The sequence below is a fragment of the Leuciscus leuciscus genome (assembly GCF_965113295.1).
Source record: "Leuciscus leuciscus genome assembly, chromosome: 25".
Taxonomy (NCBI): domain Eukaryota; kingdom Metazoa; phylum Chordata; class Actinopteri; order Cypriniformes; family Leuciscidae; genus Leuciscus; species Leuciscus leuciscus.
The window spans coordinates 12,388,078-12,414,150 of NC_138724.1; the positions used below are offsets into that span (position 1 = coordinate 12,388,078).

The 26,073-nt window shown below is 38.0% G+C and overlaps 2 protein-coding genes across 2 annotated transcripts; both read right to left on the minus strand.

Annotated features, from left to right (window-relative positions):
- Positions 1 to 261: 261 nt before the first annotated feature.
- LOC309490740 (harmonin-like) lies at positions 262 to 26,073 on the minus strand. Its single transcript, XM_082159980.1, has 21 exons — positions 25,943 to 26,073; positions 23,046 to 23,113; positions 19,223 to 19,366; positions 18,089 to 18,227; positions 17,515 to 17,623; positions 17,257 to 17,281; positions 17,084 to 17,141; positions 16,102 to 16,205; positions 15,842 to 15,926; positions 15,684 to 15,743; positions 15,544 to 15,600; positions 15,085 to 15,227; positions 14,326 to 14,391; positions 13,807 to 13,952; positions 13,526 to 13,557; positions 7,860 to 7,901; positions 7,659 to 7,712; positions 7,467 to 7,566; positions 7,093 to 7,202; positions 4,469 to 4,524; positions 262 to 523 (listed from the first exon to the last, which is right to left on the minus strand). Exons 1-21 carry the CDS (start codon positions 25,976 to 25,978, stop codon positions 511 to 513), a joined length of 1,647 nt encoding a protein of 548 aa, XP_082016106.1. The 5' UTR covers positions 25,979 to 26,073; the 3' UTR covers positions 262 to 510.
- On the minus strand, positions 9,727 to 13,513 carry LOC309490741 (uncharacterized protein). Its single transcript, XM_082159981.1, has 6 exons — positions 13,296 to 13,513; positions 12,969 to 13,133; positions 12,589 to 12,705; positions 11,846 to 12,487; positions 11,219 to 11,272; positions 9,727 to 10,715 (listed from the first exon to the last, which is right to left on the minus strand). Exons 2-6 carry the CDS (start codon positions 13,101 to 13,103, stop codon positions 10,515 to 10,517), a joined length of 1,149 nt encoding a protein of 382 aa, XP_082016107.1. The 5' UTR covers positions 13,104 to 13,133; positions 13,296 to 13,513; the 3' UTR covers positions 9,727 to 10,514.

Consider the following 26,073-nt stretch of genomic DNA (forward strand, 5'->3'; position numbering starts at 1 on the left):
TTCCGACACACACTGTACACGGTAGACCAATCACAACAGACTGGGCCATCTGGCCAATCAGAGCAGAGTAGCTTGTGGAAAGGAGGAATTTAGAGAGACTGATTCATCAGACGAGTCATTTGAAAATCATTGAAAGATGTGGTGATGTGCAACGTATATTATTAGAAAATGAAACTTTTGACCTTTGATGCATGTAAACCTGTTGTAGGAGACCTCCAAAACAAAATTAAGAGACTTTAAAATAGCATAATGTGCACTTAATTTGCGAATGATCAGAAGTTATACAAACAATACACAAAAACAGCTTTTTGTTTATGCATATTTATTGTTTTGTCAAACAACAACAAAATAATGCCCAAACAGTAAATTATGCATTTATAAAACAGATATTTGATTTATAAATCATGTGAATAATTGCATTTGCTTCACTTACAACATATATACTAAATTATGTTCTTGCTGCAAAATTACTAAGGAATGGCTCTCGATCGATTCCTCCAGTGGTCCGTCTTAAAAGAAAGTCCTGTAAAAAGAGTGACAGAAAATATAAAAATAAGATTAGTCTGATAGATATTTAAAAGAGGGTTTCCTTCCGAGGGGAACATCGGCACCGTGTCATGGTGTTGACGCAATGGGAACGCCTTTAGAGCGTGCAGGTGTCCGAGTCACGTGTAGTACAGGCCAAAACATTGGCCTAGAACAAAGTCAGGTGAGGCAACTCAGTGCGTAATCAATTCTATAAATAACACCAGCGCAAGAGCGTCACCAGCTACTTGTCTTCAGAAGCTGCTTGTCAGTCCCTGTGTGTGCAAAACTGTTTGTCTGTCTTTAGAACAGGAGATGTGTTTCACTGTGCCCCCGTTACATTCTTGGGGACAACAGACACAAGCTGTGTATTCTTTGTTTGGGAGCAGAGCTCGATAAACTCTCGGAGGAGCTGATTATGTGCACTGCAAGCATTTTAATTTTAGAAAGCTCAGCTCCTGCCTCGCCCTCTGATGATCAGGGGAATTTTTTTTATACACCCCATGGGTGGGGTCCCGTGGCTGGCATCGAGCATCGAGTCAACTTCACTCATGGGGTTCTCAGATGAAGCTCTTAGATGAGCCTGAGTGAGGCACCACCCTTTCTCTCACTCTATCGATGGACTCCGAGGGTCCCGTTCTGGATATGGAAGCTCGCTCTGCAATTGCAATTTTATTCTCTCTCTAGGTCATGGAAAGCCCCATGTTTCTTGTGTGTTTATAACCCAGACACGTTGGAGTCATTGCCAAGGGTAGAAGAGACGCTCACGATCTACCCCTCTACCGCTTCGGCTTCATCAATAAAGAGGCCACCCTTGCCCACGAGACCCTGCAGGATCACATCTTCTTTGTGGATTATGAGGAAGCAGATCAGGCTGGTCGATCCCTGCACACCACGGTGCCGTTACCAAGGCCTATCAGGCTGACCTGCTCAAAGAACTCAACATTGGCAAGAGCCTTCTCCCTGAAGCAGTGAAAGAACTCGCAGGGCCACAGATTTGTCTCTGCACATCACTAAGCAGACGGCCCGTGCTATCGGCTGTTCAATGGCTGCTGTGGTTGCTATAGAGAGACATCTGTGGCTCAACCTTTCAGCGATCAAAGAAAAAGAAAAATCTTTTCTTTACCCGGTGGGTACTTTGAACTAGGGATGGAACAATTACCAGTTTCACGATAAACCACGATAAAATGTCCTAATGGTTAGTATTATAGTTTAAAATTTAATCATTAAAACCGTGTTTGATTATCAATTTTAGCAATTTTGAAAACTCACTGTAAATCCGGTCCATGCCTCAGTCTGACGCAGCATGCAAGTTTTTTTTAAAAGTTTTTTTTTTATACATGGCCGAAATCAGTGAGAGTCCTCGGGAGATTCATTCTCCAAAAATCCTCCCAGCCACGGCTGCAGCTTCTCAGTGACGTCTGATATTGTACAAACTTTCCTTTGTTATTGTTAAGCCCCACTATAAGACATAAAAACATTGTAAAGCACCATCAAGTTTTCGTGCACTAAATTCCAAGACTTCTGAAGCCATTCGATAGCAGCTCAGTCATTCTCCATTCAGCAATCAAACAGCGCGCCGCGTTCGGTTAGTACAGTAAAATTAGGAAACTCACTCCAAGATCAATGTTCCCATTATTATACTTTATTCATAGATAAAGGTCTATGGTTTTGCATAAAAGTCCTTTATCTTCCATCAGTAGATAAGTGCTACTTGGTAGGGAGTGGTATGAGAGTGCTGTGGCGCTCCACTCTCTCAGTAAGCCCCTCTGAATCACAGTGGAGGTAATTGTCAAGTCAAGTCAAGTCAAGTTTATTTGTATTGCGCTTTTCACAATACAGATTGTATCAAAGCAGCTTCACAGTATTAAATTAAAATAATACAACAAATTGTCAGACGGTTTTGTGTCGACTAGTTCCCTAGTAGAGCCGATTTTGGTAGAGCAGGCAGTTCAGAGAACGGTGTTCTCTCCTGAGGCCTCTCTTGGTCCGGAATACATAATACTTGCTCCCTCTGGAACTAATGGCAAAGGGTCCGGGTGGCAGTCCTCTAGTCTGCCCTGCCTTATTGGTGGCAGATGAAATGAGCCTGCAATCCTCCTAGTCAGTTCTACCCCTGGGTCATATAGATCAGGTAATATGGGTGGTATTGAGCTGCGGACATTGCTTTAGGCTGATAGTTCTTGGTTACTAGGTGTGCTGTATGGCAATCTTTAGTGACAGCTTAGCTCGCTGGTGATTTCACAACACAGTGAGCAGGCATTTGGGGAGTATGTCATAGTGGGTATTATATTACCATAGTGCAACTCCATGACACAGTGTCTCGTTCCCCTTTTGAGGGAACCAGGGTTACCTACCTAACCTAACGTTTTATATCTCACATCCACACGAGGGGTGAAGAAAAAAGGTTGCACTCTTAGCAAGGAAAAGGAATTTTACAACAAAGACTATATAAGCTATATATGAAAGTGACATATCAAATGACAAAGAATGTCACTGCATTGATTCACAGAATGTGCAAAAAGACATGGTAGAAAAAAAAAAATCAAAAGGCACAATTACTATCTGCTGCAACCAGCGGGCCATTACTGGTAGTGCAAATATAAATGCATTTGTGGCGAGGGGGGCGTGGTAAAGCGAAGGGAAGGAATGCCGAGTAGAGCGGTAATAAGAAAGTTAACTGAATGATGACTAACATCGGTCTTTAATTCTAGTGTTTGGCGGAGAGACGGATCTAAGCGTGCACCTGGGATGGGGAGAGAGAGACTTATTTTTACACTTACACGGACTATTTTAAAGTATTTTTGATGTTGTTCGGCTGCCCGGCGTCGCTGAACCAGGCCATCCAGCTGGCTGAAGATCATCTGGTTGCATGCCCCGGGGTCAGGAAGTCCCTAATTAACCTCTCTCTCTCTCTCTCAAACCACTCTCCCTCTCTTCCTTCTCTCTCTCATCCTGTCCCCGTTCCCAGGTCGCGCCTCTACAGTGGTTCTACAGCATGAAGGATACCAACGTGTGGTCCACAGGCCGGGGGCACAGATGGCTGTAGCCAACTTCCTCACTAAAAGTGGGGGGCAGGGGATATTTTGGAGTGTTTGTTTTGATGTGTGAGGCAGTGTTCCCGACTCAAGTGATTTTCTTTCTTTTGTTTCTTTATTTGTGATAAAAAATAAAGACTTGGTTTGCTCGCCACTCATACTTCTACGTCATTTCTATCTTTGAATGGTTTACAGCCGTCAAGTACAAATATTATACCCATCTATACATTTCTAACTCCCTAGTTTGCTCCTAGTGAACCAATGGCAGTATATTTTCATAATTCCACATGCAGTAGTGCTGTAGACATTTATAGTAACATGCAGTAGCAAAAGGACAGATCAAAGTTGCAATAATCAATGCATGAGTCATGACATGTAACAGTCCCTTTGAACAACATCAATCAGAACGACTGCACAGCCTTGTGAATAACAGTTCACAACAATTGATATTGCATTATTGAATAATTATCACAACAAATCCCCAAATGAAAACATCTGGTTGAGTTTCCAGATTGACAAAGAAAAGAGATTGTCACATGTACATGATGCACACTGCAGAATAGTATGGGGGGGGGATATGGGCCCCTATTACCACTGGGCTATGGGCCGATCAGGTTGGGGGGTGGGGGGTCCTCATCTGAAGGACGTAGCCCTGTCTGTACACAGGGGCACTGCCTTGGAAAACCTTTTTCTTTGCAGTAGGTCTGACTGATGCTGCTTTAGGGCTGAAGACATACAGCAGAGGACAGCTTCACCACTGAGAGCCATTTACCCAACTGATTGCTTTTTTCATTGGACATAATTGAAATAGACCACATAAAGCATAATACTATAATTGAGTGAATTGAATTTAGAGAGCACTGGAGCTGTCATTGTATAATGAGGAAGAATGCAACTATACGTACACTTCATCTTCATATTCCTTCGGTGGAGACACCGCAATGACCAGGTCAATCCAGTCCTGCACACAAATACACAGAAAATTGCCAAGAACATGCACATGAACAAAAGGATGGAAGTCAGATCAATTCTAGCACACAATAAAATACATTTTATACACAATAAAATAGATTTTTCCTCCTACACGTTTCATTTGCATTAAGGAAATGAGTTAACTGTGAATAACATTAGCCTACTTAAATCCCTACTGTCTTGATGTTTGACAGGCACATTGGCAGAATTTTATTGATACATTCTGCTTCACTTCTGCTTGATGTTTGCTGAAAAAAATCATTACAGCAACAGACCATGTGCATTTTCTTGTGATTTATGTCTACCAGGAAAAATAAGTAAATAAAAAAAAAAATAAACCTTTTAAAATAGCATCTATGTAATTCTGCAAAATTGGTTTAATGCAGCATTATGTGGTGTCAAAATTACCATAATTACTGTAATTGTGCAATGAAACCTTAGAGATTCCACACTGTGCTATTCACATCATTGTACTCTGAAATTATTCATTTCTAGGGTAGTGCTGATAAGATCCAGTTTTGTTGATGACATACATACATAAATCACTACATTTCAGTTCACCTCTATATTCATCCAAACCAATCTTACTAAACAATTACAGTTTGACAAAGTCATACAATTTAAGTCATATGAAAACGTAAGATTTTTTTAGAAAAATAACCTAAGCATGAAGGTCACCCGTAAACCAAACCTAGATCGTATTAAAATGTAAATCAGATTTTACGAATTCATATGAATTCAATACCAATGTAAAACGCCAAAATGTTAAATAGTTATGAATTGCTACAAGAGTGTGTTGATTCATCTGTAAAATCTTGAAGAACAAGGAAACTGCACAAGGACTAGAATAAGACTACATTTGAGACCGACAGACACAATGCTTTATAAGTTAATTTAAAGGGATAGTTCATTTTGAAATTAAATTTTGGTATGTTTTAGCTTACCTCAAGGGCATCCAAGATGTAGATGTCTTTGTTTCCGCAGTAGTTTCAATTTTTATATTTTTAAGTCAAACCGTTCTTGTCTGTCAGTCATATAATGCAGGTCTATGGTCACCACCTCAAAGAGCATGCACAGAGAAATCCAAATTAAACAATTCCCCATCGTAATTACACATTGATGGCCTAAGACACGAAACGAGCGGTTTGTGTGAGAAAACGAACAGTATTTACATCGTTTTTACCTCTACACAACCACGTCCAAGTGATCTGAGGGCGCGCGCGCTTCCTGGTATGTGACGTGTGCGCGTGTTCTGGCTTAGTCTGCGCAAGCGCAGTGTACAAGAGGTAAAAACGATATAAATACTGTTCGTTTTCTCACACAAACCGCTCGTTTCGTGTCTTAGGCCATCAATGTGTACTTACGATGGGGAATTGTTTCATTTGGATTTCTCTGTGCATGCTCTTTGAGGTGGTGACCATAGACCTGCATTATATGACTGACAGACAAGAACGGTTTGACCTAAAAACATAAAAATTGAAACAAAGACACCTACATCTTGGATGCCCTTGAGGTAAGCTAAAACATACCAACATTTTATTTCAAAGTGAACTATCCCTTTAACCGATGAAGGCTGAAAAGGCTTGGTTGATTAAATTTAGGACATTATGTTAATGTTTTTTATGTTGTAAATAGCAGTTATTTCAACATGATTTGAATGCTGAATATGGTAAGATGTAAGATGAGAGCAAGACTCTAATTTGTAGTGGAAAGCAATATCAAATTTGTCAAAATATTCACAAACGCAAAGAGGGTGGGAAATGTGTTGAATCTGATGAAGGACGGGTGTTCTTAAAAGTTAAAAGTGTTATTGACAAAAGTTGTATTTAAGGGTGTGTTCAACTTCACACTTGGCAGGTTTGGTTTGATTAAAATGAACTCTGGTGCGATTGCTCTGTTAGTGCGGTTCATTTGAATCTTTATGAACATCAGAACCCTGGTGCATATCAAACAAGAGGACCAAAACCCACCTTTTCAGGGGGTCTTGGTCCACTTCCAAATAAATTCTGGTAAGGTTCGACTGAAATATGAGTGCAACACAGACCAAAGAAATCTAGAAGTCACGAGATGCGACCCCAAAAAGGACAGAATGCTCAAGCATAACTATTTTTTTCTTGTTATATTCACGATGTTGCGGAGGAATTCCTGTTGCTATTTTGACTCATCACAATTTATAAGCTATTCTTGAGTTTTCAGCTGGTAAAAATACCATCATATGTACGCACATACAGCGAGCACGTTTAGCCCAGCACACAGCAGTGTTTTGGATTTTCGGTAAGTTCCGTTTTTGTGTTTTGTATCTTTAGGTTTTGCTCTTAAAAATAACAGTGTGAAAGCTAAGCAAACCAGGACTAAATGAATAATTTCCTTTTTTGATCCAGGCCAACAACAAAAAAAACAAGACAACTGAACTACAAGTGTGAATGCCCTAAATATGCGTGAATGCAAACCATTTGGCTCCAATGAGCTGCATTGTCTTCTTCACCCCAGGACAATCTGTTCAGACAGATCAACTGATTTAAAGTGACTGGCTGTTTTAGTGTAATGAGGGCCGTACCCCTCCACTGTTCCAGGCCTGAGCCATTGAGGTCTGTCCTTCAGCTAGAGTCACATCCGTGAGGATCTTTCCATTCACAGCCATGATCTCATCACCAGACACAACCCCACCTGAGATAACATGAACAAAACCATAGAGAATTAACAGTAATATATTGAAAACACTAAGCAGGTAATTTTGAAACAAAACTAAATGTTTTATTAAGTCAATATAATCAATATCACAAATGACTGAGAAATAAACTAGACTTTTGCATGATCATCATTAGTTTTCAGAGTCCGGTTGCTAAGGTGTTTGTTAAAGCCTGAAGTCAAAAGAACCAACCCTCAAATATCTCTGATATCTTGGAAACGTGTTATGTTTGTATGACTTACCATGTTTATCTGCTGCACCTCCCTCGTAGATAGATGACACCACAATCTTTCCCAATGGGGAGTCGATTCCTCCCTCTATGGCCAGATCAAGCTTTCCTTCCTGAAGAATGTGAATAGAATACATTTTTTTTTTCCCAATTATTAGTTTACATTTTACAGATGTTGCTCACATTTCTTTTTTTTTTCAATTACCTTCTTAATTCTCAAAAGTCGCACATCTCTGCCAGCTAGCTGCTCAGCCGTGAACTGTTAAATCATACACAGTTAGAGCTAAGATGGTAAAAGTAATATTCCATAGAGAAACGCTCAGGGAGTGTGGCATATCTGTGTTATAAAAATATAAAAATGGCAAAGGGGTGCAGAAAGAACTGTTAATGTAAAGGGTTACAGTACCATGGAATATGGATCAAAATCATCCACGTATTTCTGAAATCCCTGCAAAAAACAAAAAAACAAATAGGAAAAACTGACAGTATAGTATAGTCTGTAAAAATATGAGGTTCGTTCTAAGGACATAATTTAAGCAAAAACAAATTAGTGCTCATTGATTTCCAAGAAGAGTCAAATGAACACTATATATCTGGATAGTTGTCACCGCTAATCCAATCAATGGCAGGCTGTTTAGTCTTCCAGATCAGTGCCTTAGTAGTTTGGCATGACCACTAAATCAATCTATAAAAAGCATCTGATCTTAAAAAGTGAACTCTGTATTTCTTCATTTAAAGTAATTTAAACACAAAAACTAATAGCATATTTTGAATATATTTAAAATAGTGTACAATCATATGAGATAAACATATCATTAGTCTAAAAATCTGTTTAATTCTACATGGTTGCTTCATGGTGGCCAGCACTATTTTGAGATCACATGACCAGCTTAATGCTACTTGCTTTATTTTTGTAACCCCCATTTTGCTGGACATTTTCGCTATCAGAGTGAATTAATCATGGCTGAATGTGTATTTATATGATGAAATTGGTAACCGAAAATACTTGCTTATGCGCAATGATACATCCACACCTATAGGTGTCAGTATAAATTCCAAGACAATTATCATATCAGCCGGCATTGCAAACAAAATTTTGCCGAGTGCACATTTAAACAAATATCTGTTGCTTACCTTGCTTATTGTGTTCATATTTGTTAATGCATGAACAGGTTCGATTTGACTAACTTTCTTTTTAAATACAAAACTAAACAATATAAAAAGTCAATAAATCAAACATGATATAACATAATAGATGAAACAGTATAACACACTGCATAATATACTACAGTACCGTACTGCATGGTGCACATATTAATACTGAGAAAGTATGCATTTGTTTTGTTGGATCCATTGGTAGCTTTCTAGTTGGATAGTGTCAATAGACAATCATCTGCAAAGATAGTTACAATATAAAGGGTCTCTGACAACCACAACACACTTAAAACTGAACCAACAAAATGGAAACACACAGAGATGCCATCCGTTGCATATTCACTCTAATATTATATAAACTTCAGTTTGTGCAGTGCAAATGATCGACTCAGAGGCTGCTTTCACAACAAACAAGATGGAGGTATGATTGCATGGAAATATATGGGTGTGACTGGAGAAGAATTCTGAGAAATTTGAGTTAATTCAGCAGTTCAGTGTCATGGAAAGGTGAAAATGTCATGTCTTAACTGAAAAAAGTGTAATATTGCAATCATACTTCTGATGTCCTTGAGTATTCATAACATGCACGTTTAAACTCAAGAAATGCAGTAGACAGAATAAAATCTACACTTCCACAAACAAACCAAAAATCAGACCTTAAAGGGGTCATATAATGTATCTTCATATAATTTAATCCACCAAAAGTTACTTTTTTAAATGTATTTTTTTGGGGGGGTTTTTTTGTGCCTTTAAGACTTCTATGTAGACACCCATTTACAAATAAACAACAGCACTTTGGTTCAATCACACATTTTTTTTTTTTGTATCCCTTATGATATGACCCCTTTAATTATTGTCAAGGAAACAAAACTAGTTTTAAATCAGCTTAAATGGATACATTGTACCAATATCCTCAGGGAAATATTGTTAGAAATGTAGTATATACTTCACATGCAGATGTATACACTCAGACAGCCGAGACTTCACTCAAGGGCCAGAGAGAGAGAGAGAGAGAGAGAGAGAGGAGGGGTGTAACACAAAATAATGATGACAGTTACTTGTTTTTTGTTGGATTTAAAGGACATGTTGTACGTGACCATCCGTTTGAGCATCTCTGGGGGCTGAAACAAACATAATTGTGACCGACTCTTACAAACACCTCAAAATAACACACATTAAATGCTTGCACCATTTCATTACGTGCCATATAAGGTTCACCTCAGCATGGCAAATAGACCTATTAACTAGTATCTATGAATTCAGGCATCTGTGAGATTTACGACGACACTGACTGCGTGACTGAACTGAAAATCCATTATATACAGAACAGCAGTGATGGTGATGCTACAAGGTACTGGATCATTTGAGAGAAATGACACCTGATTCTTTAGATACGAGGGAACAAGATAGACAATCAGGCTTATGCATTATAGCAAACACCTTTAACAATAATAAAGAAAGACTGAATACTTCCTCAAGACAGCAAGGTATTGTCCTCTCTTGACCTTCTTGCTACCCTCCTAAAATAACCACAGAATTGGCAAGCACCCATTCACTTAAATTAAGGAGGCACAAGAACAGGGCAAAGTGATTAACTTCCTTTGTGATCTGATAAAACAGGACTGGGAGTCTGATGGATGACAGGGACAGCATGTCTAGGTTTGTCATGTTGATCAATCAAAGACATTTTAATTCTGATAATCTATCTCATTGTGCACGCAAATGGAAGAAGCATCTCTCTTTTAACCTCTTCCCTTCTGTCCTTCTCTTTCTGCCTTCTGAATCAGTGCAATCAGTAAAAGCTGCATCTACCTGGTCCTCCTTGAGTTTGAAAAACTCAAATTATAATCAGAGCCATTGGCGCAACAATCAAACTAATGAGTCAAAGCCATAAAGATATAGTAGCTTATTTATGCATCACCAGCACCATCATCCTCCTCCTTCTCCTCCTCATCATCATCGCACGTACACACACGGGTTCTCCCTGTCTTACCATAGTCTCAGAGCGGAGTGTGGGTCTGTGTGAGGTCTGACTTGGCAGCATGACAGGTTTGGACATGACAGGGTTCATCTGTCTCCGCTGGTTTGGAGGGCTGGGGGCTATTTGCTATGCAGATGTTAGCAGTAAGGGACACAAACTTAAGGTCAGGGCGGGATATACCTTCAAGAGTTATGCAATCCTAATCACACAACACAAAATATTGTAGGAACATTTCATTAAGGACATATATAGACTGTCTTTTTAGTAATAATTATGTTTTTGTGAATTGGCTTTTTAAATGTTCTTACTTCACAAATAAAAAAGTGGTGTGCATATTTATAATACAGTGCAAAGAGTTACGGTTTCAAAAAATGCCCCTTAAATAGGATTTGTGGCAACTATATTCGTTTCGAAATGGTGTTGTTATATTAAAAGCAGGAAAACAGAGTAATCTATTGAAACATCTAAGCACAAAGAACTGTTGGAAAACTATTTACGCTGAAAAAGAGATGCCGGCTTGAATTAAGCTTTCATTACATTTGTTAGACAAGGGTGGCAAGTCTGATTTGTGCTAAAAATGGAGCGGAAGGTCCAGAGCAGCATGTATCATTTACAAACTAAGGACTCACCAGTGGATTATTAGAGGTGGATATTCTGCTAGCATGAGATGTGTTTCTCATCACCTGGACCACAAGGACAAGGTTTTCAACAGTCCAACAAAAATAGAAATCACAGGTACTGCAAAGTCGTCAAACCAAACAACATGCGTTTCACCCCAAATTATGATATGCATCCTAACAAACATCTTCAATAAGAAATTAAAAGTGGGTATTCACATCTGCAAACCAACAAACTCAAGGCATGCATGTATGTATGACATAATTGGTGGGTAAAAACAAAAAACTATATTTTTTGGGGGTGACAGTACAACGGCACCTATATGCATGTTCAGCTTGCTGCTAGTTCCACACACACACACAAAAAAACAAGCATCTTAATTTCCAAAACAATAGGAAAAGTAAACAGAATTACCACTGCTTCTCTATGGGTTCTCTTTGTATTTACTTCTCTATGGGTTTTTGCTCAGTGTTGCAGATGCAACATTGGCGCCACTTCAGTGAAGATATCAATACTATGTATCATGGATACAATTTGGAATCAAATTGGAATGAATTGCGATGCGACAAAAAACTCCCACTATGTATATGACATACATAATCAACTCTCACACCGCTAAAAATGTTAACTATGCTAACCGTCAAGTTGCGGTCAAACTTCGGGCTGGGTGGGCGGGAGAGATCACTGGGGATGGTGGAGTAGAAGCCCCCTCTCTGCCGGTAACCATTGTCCCCAAACCTACTCCCTTGTTCGGATAAGCTTGGGGAGCGAGGATAGTTGGATGACCCTGCATGGTACTTGTCCTCCATGTGGACGGGTGGAGGGGGTGGCGGAGGAGGAGGCGGTGGTGGTGGAGGAGGAGGTGGTGGGGGAGGGGGAGGCGGCTGAGATGAGGACAGACCCCTGGAAGAGAATAGTGGGGAAGAAGGGTGTTGCCGGCTTTGACCTATTGAGGAAGAGGGTACCCAAGTGGCTGGTGGGGAAGGTGGGCGTTGAGGGGATGGTCGGGAACTTGGTTGCATTTGGTGCTGTGTTCTTGGAGACGGAGGGCGATAGTTGGATGTCTGGTAAAGTCGGGGTGAGGGTGGAGGGCGTGGTAAGGGAGGTGGAGCTTGGTTGGATGTTGGTGGAGTTGGGGCTAGTCTTTTCAAAGGCTGCCTTAGACTTTGGTCCACATCATCTAAGTTTATGTCATCAAGGTCAGTAGTGGCCAATGTCAAGCCTCCAGGGAACCTCCGTCTGGTGGGACCAGTTGATGCAGGAGAACGGGTTGGAGACATCTAGAGGTACACTTTAATTGCTTAGAACTCTGAACTAACAAACTATGGACTAGAAGACCAACAAACATTAGGATACTTGAGTGAAATGTGATAGACTTTACCTCTGGGGACTCATTTTCAACTGAGGAGATTTGCTCTAGTCTGGTTTGACAAAGCCTTTCCACCCAATGTTGCACCTTTTCCGACTCTTCCAGATCTTCCCTCTCAGTTTCTGACACCTAGTTGAATTAGTAAAGCCACACCCAAAGATGGAAACTTTGATATACTAATGAGAATGTGGTGGACTGCCATTGGTAAGGGTACAATAGTGCAGTTACCTGCTAAATTTAATTTAGTCTTTGTTCAAATGGGTACATTTGACCAATCAATGAGAGTCAGAGGGCCAAAGGCCAAGGAGACAGAATCATTTACACACATTAAACTGGGAGTACAATTTAAGTCAGCAAACCCTACTGTAACCTCACTAGAACCAGTCTGATACCTCTTGCAGAAGTCTGCTGATTTTCATCTGCTTCTCTCGCTCAAGTACTTCTTCCTTCTCCTTGGCAAGTTTCAGCTCAAACTCCATCTCTTTCTTGTTCTTTTTCTCGGCTGGAAGAGTGTCAGTCTTGGACATCTTCTTCTTCTTTTTGGTCTCTTTTCCTTTCTAAATATCCAAAGTGATTTGAGAAAACCTGGTGGACTTTTCACCAATGTCAACCAAACTATCATGCAAACCATAACTTCAGACATATCTCCAAGATGAACAACATATTCAATAGTTCTAGGACACCAAAACAGCACAACAATCTTGCAGCACACAATGTACCTTTTTGAGTGTAGGCAACTTTCCTTCGTAACGGTAAAACCAACCGAACGCTAAGATAGCAAGAATGATATATTAGTTTCATGAAAAACTCTGCAGATTCATTCATCCAAAAGCTACCAAAAGATCCAACCAAACAAGACGAGTATAGTCTACATGCAGTTGAGAGTCTTAAAAAAGGGGAAGTTTGTCAAAGAATGCTGTCTATAATGCCATTTGAATACTTCACTTACTTCTCCGCTCTCTTCTTCATAGGACTCAGCAGCTGATGGAACCAGGAAGTGACAGACACGGCACAACAGAAAGGCAAATAGACAGAAAGACAAAGAGCACACAAAGAGAGATGATGCATCCAACATAAATGCACATCCGTTCATGCAGAGGAGAAAGGAGTAATGGTGCATTACGTGTACCATTTTAGACATGGTAACATACTTGTTTACTATTAAGAGAATAGTTTAGTTTTACAGAGGGCATTCAAAGTTCATGCACTGGAGAAGTGCTGTCAACTTACTGGAAGTTTTGGGTTTGGGTGAAGGTGTGAGGCGGGTGGGTGGTTGGGGCGAGGGAGAAGGGGAGGGGGAATGAGATTTGGATTTTTCCTTGGAGCCCCAATCTTCTTCCCACTCTTTGTGATGCTTACTTTCCGATGCTTCAATTCTGACACACACAACACATACATTAAATGGACACCTATTCAGACAAGCCTGCTAAATAATTTCTGAGTTGATATAAATTTGTTTTGAACATCAACACAAATGTCAAGAAGTTGGCCCCTTTTGCAGTAAACATTACATTTTGTGTGTCACATTTATTTATTTGTCGTATTCCTCATATATATAATTTGAACCCATTTTACTGGACAAAAAAACATTGGTTGTGAAAATTAGAAGTGACTTAGGACATACGGAACAGGACAATGTACTTTCATCTCACAACATTGCTTTCATCCACATCGATTTGCTCTACTCTGACATCTGAGGTCTGTTTTCTTTGAAGATATTTTTGCTTGGCAACATTATACAAGTGTTACCTCTCCATCTCTTTGCGATGGCGTTGTTCTTCCTCTGCAGTCTTCTGTGATATCTCCATCTTTCTCCTGCAATAGAACAATACAATTGATAACAACTCATGAAGATTTCATGCAGGGATTTTAATTATATGTCTTTAAAGTGAAGAAAATGTTTCAGCATTGGTAATGATTCATCAGATTCATTACTGACAACATGAAGAGACAAAAACAAACAGATAAAGCATGATTATAATGGCAAAAAGAAGTATTTAAGTACAAGTGAAAACTCATTTTTGTTTTAACCACAAGAGAACAGTACCTACAATGTTTATAATAAAGATACAGTTAAAGAATAACTGCATAAATGTATTAAAAAGTAGAATTTAACTGAAGTTAAAGAAGTTAAATTTGTGTTTTGTCTGTTGTTGCACGAATGTTTTGTAGGTTCTTCGATGTTCTTGTACATTGTAATGTCTAGAATCCTAATTGTTTTACAAGAGAATGTGAGGTAATATCAAGGTTTACACATGATAGTCTGTGATCTTTTTTGACCAATTCTTAATTCTGCTGTAGCTATTTGACACTTATGCTGGTAGAATCTGGGTATTTGACATGCTGTATGTGGCCTATATAAGTAAACTTATATCACAAAATTATGTTATCTTGAGTTATATCTTGAAGGAGCCAACCAAATGTTCTTTTACAGGCGTTTGCATGTAAAAGAATACAGTGTGAATAGGTAGTGTAGTGTAGTGTTCAGTTGTGTGTTTTTTCACTGACTGGCGCTCTTTCTCCTGCTGTTCTTTGACGATTTTGTTGGTCTCTAATGCCACCCTCTTCTGATGCATTAGCTCCTGTCTATCTAGCTCACGTCGAGCTTCAGCCGCCAGCCGCTCCTCATCCGTCATAAACAGCTCCCTTCCCTGAAACATACAGTTGACAAATCAGCACTTTTGCACAAATATACACACAAATACAATCCATTATATACTGTACAGGTCGCATAATTCACATACATTTACCAATGAAAATACCAGTTAAATAAAAAAGACAAATGCACCAATAAATAACATAGAGGTTAACAGCATAATACAAACAACATCTCCACAATGTATAACCTTGTCCACCGCTGTCAATTGCAACAGCTTTATACTAGGCAAATGGCTTTCTTTTTTGAGAGAGTTCGGTTCGAGATGTTCTGATGGCAGAAATATATTAGTGGGCTTTCAGTGAACTTACAGCTCCAGTGAGGACAGTAATAGTTAGACTCCTGCTGCTCTTTAACACTCGCACTGCCTGAAAACACACACATTAGCAGTTTAAATACACAGAGAGGTTCTTAATTAATTGGCTGACTTTTTCAGCAAGCTCCTACTTACCTCTTGATGACTCAGGTTGGTGAATTCCACCCCATTGACCTCCACAATCTGGTCGCCAATCTACAAGACACACAAACACACACTCATGTGTTACTGCAGTTGAACCAAACAGCAATGTTCTATTAATTCAGTTTAATCTAGGAATTAAATTAAATGACCTGTAAGCCCACTTCAGCAGAGAGTGAACCCGGCTTCACATTGCTCACATAGATGCCTGGTTTCTGTGTTGGTCCACTCGATATGCTACAACAGAGAGTATTTCTTTGTCACAAGGTGTTGCATTAAATTTATAATAAGTTCATTATGGCAATATGCATCAATAAACCTTAAAAAAAAAAAAAACTTTTTCAGTGTAATTCAACTGTGCACTTTAGTGTATATGGGTGGTAGAATCAGTTTCTTCCAGTTTCTTCCGTACCTGATTCCCATGCCTTTGGTGCCCACCAAACTAAGGAATACTTTTTTTTCCTTGATCTCTTTCCCTCCAATTGAAGTCAAGCCAGCAATACTGGTCTTCTTCTCCTGGGAGGGAAGAGTCAGAAAATGTGGCTAAATTAAATTAGCTTCAACTGGTTTAACCAGAAAAGCCTGGTCTATAAAAAAATAATAATAATAAAAATAAAAATAAAAATAAATAAATAAATATATATATATATATATAAATATATATATATACATTTTTTTTTTTTTTTTTTTTTTTTTATTATAAAAGAAACAGTATAATACATTTTCTTAGACCAAAAACATATAGTATGATATAGGAGAATATAAAGCTTATGCTTGAGGACGAAAAAACTAATCTGAGCAAAAATATGCTCAGATTTTGTTCTCTTCCTGATACTTATATGGCCAATTTATAGACAGCTGTTGTCACTCTGTATCTCCCAATAATGTCTAAGCAAGATTATATTAAGTTTTATGTTTATAGCTGTGTAGTTTTTACTGTGGGGGCAAAACATATAATGAAATGCAACACAATGATGATTGAGAGACGAACAAATAAACGTTCCTCAAAGGCATCATATTTGATAACTCACAATTTACATGATTTTTCTAAAAATGATGTATGGCTATTCAGATAAACCTATGTTGCCTCAGTCCAGTAAGTGTTCATCTTGAAAAACTACAGACAATTTAAACGTTGTTCATGTTTACTTTATAAAATGCAAAATGTAACCACAAAAAGACACGTTTACCATGAACTGAAGGGGAATAATTTTTTGAATTATACTAAAAGGCCATTTACTTGCTAAAAAACTAAACTATCAGATGACAGAAGGCATGTGTAAGATTATGTATAACAGGTTTTCAGGAAACTTTTGATTTAGAGGTTTTGGAAATTTGCGTATCAGATATGATACAGCTTTATAGTGTTAAAATATGGAGAAGGAAAATCTTACCCCTGACTCAGACACAAACTGATCCACAAACTGCCACTTCAGAGGCTCATCAGTGGAGCTGATTAGGACAATAATACCATGACAATATTATTATGAAAAAATAATTAAAAAAAGACGAATGAAAGTGTTAGCAAAAGTTCCTCTAATTAGAGTGATTGATCACACCAAATTACCTCTTGAGAGGAATCATTCCCACATCTGTAAATAGAGTGTCACAATGGGAATAATCAAAAAACACGTCAATAAATAGTCAATAAATAAGATATTTAGCTAGTGGCAATCCCAATAATGAACTCTTCTGAAGGAAGACACTGTTTCCTAATGAATTGCTCGACTGTTACATCAATCACCATTCAACTGTGAGTGAATCACTGTAACTGACAGCTAAATCAAGATGCCATAAATGTGTATATAGAAATGAAAAATCTTACGGCGGACTTTCAGAGAGACCGTCTTCTTGGTCTTGATAAGGTTAATAACCTCCTCGTGAATGCAGGAGGAGATGGAGTAGCCATTGATGCGCACAATCTCATCGCCAACCTGAAGAAGACACAGCAAACCACATTAATATTACTTTAAAAATGATAATACAATACTTTTAATTAGACAGAATAGTTTCATATTTCAAGTCTCTGTCATAACAAAGTTAACACATGGTCTGCATTTGAATGGCATTTATCTCCAGGACAAACATTGATCATGGAGATTATAGTAGAGGACAGTAACTGTGTTTGGGAACAGAAGACAGGAAGACTTTAAGAAGGCTTATTGCTCCCTCTAGTGGAGAGAAGGTGCACTGATCATGACGGTTTGCCATGTAAAATACACACATCTATTTGAAAGTTTAAACATTTTTGTTGTCAGATATTTAATATAAGGCAAAAGAGTGTCTGCTTAGGGTCCAAATATGTTCAACATGCTCATATATATAAAAGTATGCTGTATAAATGTTATAAAAGCAGCCGCATAGCCAGGCATCCTTGAATATTGTCTGGATTTTCGTACCTGCAGGCCGACATTTCCGGCTTGTCCATCTTTGACTATCTGTGATATGAAGAGCCCAGAGCCGAACTCCAGCCCCCCTCGAACACTCAAACCCAGACCCTCAGGGTGTGTGCGGTCCAGACGCACTTCCTTCAACTTCCTGCTCATAACAGAAGTGGACAAAAGAGTGGCATCTAAAATCAGTAAAAGTGAGATTTTGTGAAATGTATTATGTCCCACAAATTACAATAATATTTTAATTATAAAGGAAAAATTTGACAAGTCAAATTTTTATGACTTAAAGCATTGCCTGCAAATTTTCAAATACAATTTTCAAATATTTTTTTCAAACTATTTAGCGGTTTTGGAAATAAATCAATAATCCCTAAAAAAAACGATATAAAAATCCCCCCAAATTAAAACCAGTACCAATACAAAAATGACTTATAATATATGAGCAAAATGACCAATGTAATGTTTAAAATATTTTATATTAAGTAATAATAATAATATATGAGAGTATACACCTTTATTAATATTAATAATTATATTTTATTATTCATTTACTTAATAAAAATAATAAAGTTTGTATTTGTGTATATATATATATATATTTAAATATACACACATACACTTTTTGCCACACCTGCCAAAGGCCAGTGACTTAAGAAAATGTAATTTATTATTTATTTATTTTCATAAAAATGTTACCGGCCAACGCCGATTTTTACTTGCATTGCTTGGCGAGTGTTAATTTTAGGCCCCGCAACATACAGTGTGTGTGTGTGTGTGTGTGCGTGTGCGTACATGTTTTTAAGTATATAATATAATACTTTTATAATTTTTTCTCTTAGAAAGGCACAGCAAGAGGAAACAGAATCCAGTTCATTAGCGCTGTGCATCAGACACGGTTGAATAAGCTTCTTCTCTCTGTGCTCATAACCACGTCTGACCGAGCATGAGGGAAAACAATGATTCTCTTTGGAGACGAGAGCAGCGGCTGTCATTCTACCTCCTCCTCTGATTTCCACTGCACTCATTCTCTCGGTCTTTATTGCCTTCTCTGTTATTCATGCAGAGAAAGATGGCCATACTGCACAGAAGCATCACACCCTATCAGCCCTTTTTTAACACGTCATCATCCTCTATATTCACCTGGATCTCTTGGGCGTGAGCTGGTCGTACTGCACCTGGTGCTTCAGAGGAATCAGGGGTCTGATGGCGTCGAACAGAGGAAGGCGTTTGGGCTCATTTATCACCAGTTTCAGGTCACCGACCAGGACAGGCAGGTCCATGGATCTAAAGGGCAGAGCAGAGACATTTAAACAGGACCTGATTGAGAACATGCAAACAGGAAAGCTAATTCAGAAAAGCACAAACAGTTTGTGCTCTTGATACTTGATCTTAAATCATTATTCAATCTTTTGTGTCAAGTCAAATGAGAGGTCAAACATAAAGCGTAAAGCACTTGTTCATAAGGTTAAGTTTAAAGTTAATCGGAAATTGCAAAAATAATGACTGTTGTCATACATGTTGTCATTTTTATTTTTATTTTATTAAATCATTTCAATTAAACTCTTTTTCCACCAGTTCCCATTACTGTATTGCAAAATACAGCCTCATTCCCATATCTCTATCATTAAAGGTCCCATGACATGAAATTTCCACTTTCTGAGGTTTTTTAACATTAATATGAGTTCCCCTAGCCTGTATATGGTCCCCAAGTTTCTAAAAATTTTAATCGGTGTAAATCAAGCTTTTGCTATTTTTCTCTGCCTTTGAGAAAATGGAGGCTCAACCGGGCTGATCTTGAATCTCCTCCTTATGACGTCATAAGGAGAAATGTTACCTCCCCTTTCTCTGCTTTGCCCGCCCAGAGAATATTTCTCGCCCATGAGAAAATGATCTAGGAAGTAGAACGCGCGCGCGCGATTTTAGTTTGTCCACGAGAGATATCATGGCTTTTGAGCGAATAATTGCTCAATAATTGGATGTACAAATGAACATCGAATGGTCAATACAGAGCTGGGCTTGCTGAACGTCGGACAAGTAAGTCAACAAATTATATATAAGTGTGTTGCTTTACTGTTTATGGTTACCTAGCTTCTTACACGTAGGCTGTGTCTCCCTGTCACATTAGCTATGCAGCTATGCAGTTACTTGCGCTAATGTAAAGATAGACAGCATCAAGTTACATATACTGTAACGCGAGTGTTGTACATTTCTTTGTTATTTGGATAACCGTTTCCCTGTTGGTTATATGGCGCGCGCGATATCCGCATTTCAAGATCGCAGAGCTTGATGTAATTGTAATAAGATAAATGACAGACGTTACAGATCTCTCATGAAAAGGCAACAGTAGGTTCGCGTTAGCTACATGATGATAACTGTAAACCATACGAATAAAGTACCGTATCCAGACATAATATTTTAAACTAACCATTCGGAAACGTCCTGCTGGAGCCGCTGAGTTGCAACTTCTTCATCCGTTGCTTCTCCATCTGGATCAGATTCTGGGTCAAACTGAAATGCTTGAACGACTGCGTGTCTTCGTGCCATTGCAATATATCCAACATAAACAAACATGCATGGTACCGTTGCCGCAAGATGGTCAAGGCCACACCCACCCTCCACCTTGCGCTGCCCAGAGCCATAGAGAGAGAGAGTTGCGACACTCCCATAGACCTCCGTTGTAAATAATGGCGGCGCTTTTAACCGCCTACTTCCGGGATATGAAGATCGGAATAGTTCCAAACACTGTCATGTGGGCGTTGGACACCATTCACTTACATTGCTGCGCGTCGAGTTGTTCCAGAGTTAAGTTGCCGAAATATCGACCTCTTTTGAATTGTCAACTGTCTATATTGTATCAGAGGCCCTTTGCGATGCTTATACTGGTCTTCATTTGTACATGCACAGCGTAATTATTTATATTTTATGTTGGTTGTTTCAACCAATTTTCAAGCACTGCCTGCTAGCTAGTTAGCTAGCGCGACTTCGTCAGCTAAGAGTTCGGTAATGAATCGCTACCACCTTTATAGCAACTTTTATTTAATTTAATTTTTTGGGATATACTAACTTTTCATTATGTTATTATTGTCTTGAGTGAAGCGGCTTGTGAGAACAATGCTGGACCTTTAGGATTGTTATGGCCATCACCAGTCCTGTCTGTTTCATGGATCACCTGCCCCTGGTTTTTGTTTTTCTTGTTCACACACACAAGCACACATTTTTGTTGTCTGTCATTGTTTAATAAAAAATATTTTATTTGAAAACCTTCATTTGTATCAGCCATGCTTAAATTAGTTTTTAATCTGTTATAGTTTTGATAATGTGTATGGCCTTAATCTTAAAATAATATTCTTAGTCTTAACATGATCATGTTTCACGTTGTGGTCCTGGGGGTGGCCACTTTCATCAGAAGAAGTGAGCTAGCTTCTAAGCGAATTCTGAACGGACCGCCACGGCAGACCTCTTTGCGTGATCACGAAGGTAGGCTAATGGCTGAATCAAAATTTATAAGCAAAATCACGGGAATCAATAGCCTAATACAGCCCAGTTGTGCTAAAATAAATATCATGAGACGTCCATCATCAGATGAATGATATGGAAAAGTTAAGTTAGAGCCGCTAAAGCCAGTGCTACTACCCATGCGAACATGAACACTAAGCTTTTCCCTCCAAAAATATAGCTTAAAACTTGTCTCCAAATGCAAAACTGACATTAACAAAATGCAATAATGCAATAACAGCTGAAAAAGTACTTGGGTGTGTGTTTTATTTTATATTTACCGTTCAATAATGCAATCGCTGCTGTCTGTCCCATAGAAGAACATGACAGCCAGCGTACGTTTTGGAACTATTGGGGCTTACATGAACCACGTGACAGCCATAGCGGCGACATCAAAGAGTGTCGCAACTCTCTCTCTCTATGGCTCTGGCGCTGCCTTTCTCCTCCTCATTAGTATTTAAAGCTACAGACACCGAAACGGCCCGTCTGAAGGAAGCTCATTCTGGGACTTGCTTGTAGTGGCTATAATTCTGCACCGAGGCTGAATTTTTGGAAAGAGATTTCAGATACAGTACTAAGGACCACTAAGGACTATATTAAAGCCTACAAAAAGTAGCATGTCATGGGACCTTTAAAGAAAATATATAAATGTAGTTTAACATATAAAATTGAAACTATTTATACATCATGATAGCATTTATTATTCTGCCTCTGAAACATTATTCATTTAAATGTTGAAAAAATCTTTGTCAAATGTTATGTTTTCCTTTTATATCCTGGCATAGAAACCTACATTAAAAACATTCTGATTTGTTGCTTGTTGAAGAAAATGACACTTTATACCCACATAAAATCAGCTTATGAATTTAGAGGCAGCTGCTCTATGAATCATTGATATTTCACTCCTGACTCAGATATCAGAGACAAAGGGGCGTCAGAGAATGGCTGCCCTTGAAAGCAGGGAGAACAGTGGAAATGATCTGATCCAAGTTACTTTTCCATCGGATTAAGCCTTTTATTTCTGTCCAGCGGAGCAAAGACGTGTTGATTTACACACTATATCACAAATAAAGACCTAAGGGAATGTATTCAGCATTTCCTATTATTGCACACAGATAAACAGACACCGAATACGTTTGTCCTTTTGAATGTGCAGATTGCCAGCACTGCTGATGGAAAATTACATTATTTATCAGTAACGAAAACTTTCCAGACACCCCATGCTGCAGCAGAGATATTATGTAATGAGGAATTATGTAATATCTATAAACTGCAGTAAAAGAAAAACAAATGTTCATGTTTTCTGTGCAAAATTCACTATGTTGTCAATGCTGTGGTTGCTAGATGGATTGTTCAAAACCTTAAATCTGAGCAACAGCAATAACTAGGATTGAACCTGCAACCCTTATGTCAGCACCCAGGGTCCTTTAATATTACGCATCCAAAAAATGGGTAAAAAAATACTTACTGATGATACATGCGGAGAACATCATAAAGATAGTCCTTCTCTGCTTCATTATCAACTAGCAACTCCACCTGCACAACACAAACACACAAACCTCTGATCAGACCATCATTAGTAATCAGAAGATCAGTCGCATGCACATCTTTTACCTGGTGGTGGCTAATCTGCTGGAGAAAAGTTTTGAGGAAGCGTTTTGGCCAGTCAATGATGTAACACATCTCTCTCTCACTGAGTGAGAGACTGAGACGGAAGGTCAGCGAGGAAGAGAGGTCGTGGGAGAGAAAGAGAAAGAGGAGGTGGACGAACTATTGTGCGTCTGTAAGTTAGGCCTCTCTCAGATTGGTTGGGTCTCATGTTGTTTATGCTTGAATGGTTTTTTCTGTACTGTGAGTGTCATTAGTTCAGATCTGCTCCACTGGACCTGTTAATGTTCCTGGCCTCGGATAAAGAGGTTTATCATGCTAGCAGTGTCACCTTACATTAGTGTGCTGCCGCGTTATTGTTATCATAGGAATGCTAATGAAGTTCATCTAATGTGAGACCAGCATGTTAAATGGAAAAGCCAAACTTCTTCGTTTTTTGGAAGAGAATGAATGAAGAGAATGAAGGTTATTTGAAAGAATGAATGAATGAACTAAATAAATAAAAAGAGTGAACAAATGAACAAACAATCAAACAAATACAGAAATAAAAACATACAATAAGTGAATGAATGAATGAATGAAAAAATGAACAAACAAACAAATAAATAAACAAATAAGTGGGTAATATAAATGAATGAATGAATGGACGGATAAATGAATGAATGAATGAATGAATGAATGAATGAATGACTAAATGAATGACTAAATGAATGACTAAATGAATGAATAAAAGGAGTGAAAAAATGAACAAACAAATAAATAAATAAGCGGGTTATGTAAAAGAGTGAATGGATGAATGAATTAATGAATTATCATATGAAAGAATGACTAAATGAATGAATAAAAGGAGTGAAAACATTAACAAACAAACAAATAAATAAACAAATAAGCGGGTTATGTAAAAGAATGAATGAATGAATGAAATAATGACTAAAGGAGTGAAGAAATGAACAAACAAATAAATAAACAAATGAGTGGGTTATATAAATGAATGAATGAATGAAGGAATGATCATATGAAAGAATGACTAAATGAACGAATAAAAGGAGTGAAAAAATGAACAAAAATAAACAAATAAACAAATAAGCGGGTTATGTTAAAGAATGAATGAATGAATGAATGACTAAAGGAGTGAAAAAATGAACAAACAAATAAATAAACAAATAAGCGGGTTATGTAAAAAATGAATTAATGAGGAATGACTTAATGAACTAATAAAATGAGTGAAAAAAATGAACAAACAAACAGGCTGTTTATATGAATGAATGAATGAATGAATAAAATAAATAAATAAATAAATAAATAAATAAATGGAGTGATTAAATGAACAAACATAAATAAATAAATAAATAAATAAAACAATAAAATGAGTGAGTGAAATAACTAACTAAATAAATAAATAAATAAAATGGTTGAATGAATGAATGAATGAATGAATGAATGAAAAATAAATGGCTGGATGAATGGATAAATAGCAAGAACAATACAATTTACATATTCAAATAAGTTAAAAAGTTAAACATGAGTGCAGATAAACAGTTGTGATGTTTTTATTTTAATTTAGCATTAATAAATATATTAGTATATGGTTGTTTTAATTATTAAAAGATATAGCATATTATTACTCATAATAAATGAATAAGTAGGTAAACTACATGAACATTGTTGAGAAATAAAAAAGCATATCCACATTGTTCCAAAATCAATACCAATAGCAGGCCACATGTGATAAAACAGTGACGTTGTGTTCATCGGTTATTGAAGGAGTCATAAACATTGTGACCAGCCCAGATGACAGTCCACCTTTGGACTTTAACATCATAAAAAGCAGATGTAATTTGAAGGGAGCAATATAACAGATTGTCATAGAGGAGAAACCAAAATAAAATGCAAAGCTTTTGTGCAGCGTTCCCACCCGTCTACAGGCAATAAGAGAGGCGAATGATTAATGCAGCAATCATTTACGCCTGATCACACATTTCTGACACTTCAGCTAATGCTGTGAAAAACTGTCCATCGTGTGCCTCGTCCACCACACAACAGATGCTACACTTCTACACTTACACACACTTCACAGGGGAAGCCTTTGTGTGGTGTCTAAAAAAATAAGCATGAGCATGTTAATAGGTAGCCTATCAGAATAGGTCAATCATAGCAAATTAAAATATTTAAAAGTATTAACTTTACATTTAGGAGGCAAAAGGTAAATAACACCTGTTGTATTATACATAACATCTATCACCTGCTCAGCCAATCAGAACGCGTACATCGGTTGACGTCACTGTGCAGCCTACCTTTCTACCTGTACATTACGCCTTTATCTGCACCTTTGGCTTACGTAAAGCAATAAAATTGGACGAAATAAGCCATTACGTCGAAATGATTAAACAAGTAACATGTTTTACATGTTCACTGTAAAAAATAAAAACGTCTAAAACATCACAGAGCAGAAAAACTGTCGTGATGCTAGGTGTGGACATCTTTTAGGTCTTGGGTTTGGACAATTTTACCGATCAAATAACGACGGATCCTATGGATATAATACTACTTTCCTTGTCCGAAGCTAGGCGAATATTAATTTGACATACTTTACAAATATTTTATAGCGTAAAAATGAAGTAGCCTATGTGTGCTTCTCCGCCATTGGGCACAGTGGGCAGCGACTGCTAAATAACTAAGTTAGACCACTAATAACTAATGCTAATAAAAACAGTCAACACATATTTAAAGTTAAACAGTAACGGTTTAAAAGCTCACCTTATGCCGAAATTCTCTCGCCACTTTTCTCTCCATGCTGAGCAGCGGGTGTTTAGCTGGTGTTGCTGGTTGTGCTGGCGTCTCTACCGTCAGTCAGTGAGTCAGTGAGCGGAGCACTGTCTCCGTGGAGG

Coding starts and splice junctions, on each gene's coding strand:
- LOC309490741 (XM_082159981.1), bottom strand. CDS start 13,103: ATGTCCAAGACTGACACTCTTCCAGCCGAGAAAAAGAACAAGAAAGAG. Junction 12,706..12,968: donor TCAGCAGACTTCTGCAAGAG/GTATCAGACTGG, acceptor TAATTCAACTAG/GTGTCAGAAACTGAGAGGGA. Junction 11,273..11,845: donor AGTTTGACCGCAACTTGACG/GTTAGCATAGTT, acceptor CTTGTGGTCCAG/GTGATGAGAAACACATCTCA.
- LOC309490740 (XM_082159980.1), bottom strand. CDS start 25,978: ATGGAGAGAAAAGTGGCGAGAGAATTTCGGCATAAG. Junction 23,114..25,942: donor CGAGAGAATTTCGGCATAAG/GTGAGCTTTTAA, acceptor TGTGTTGTGCAG/GTGGAGTTGCTAGTTGATAA. Junction 7,902..13,525: donor ATGAAGAAGAGAGCGGAGAA/GTAAGTGAAGTA, acceptor TGTTTTTTGCAG/GGATTTCAGAAATACGTGGA.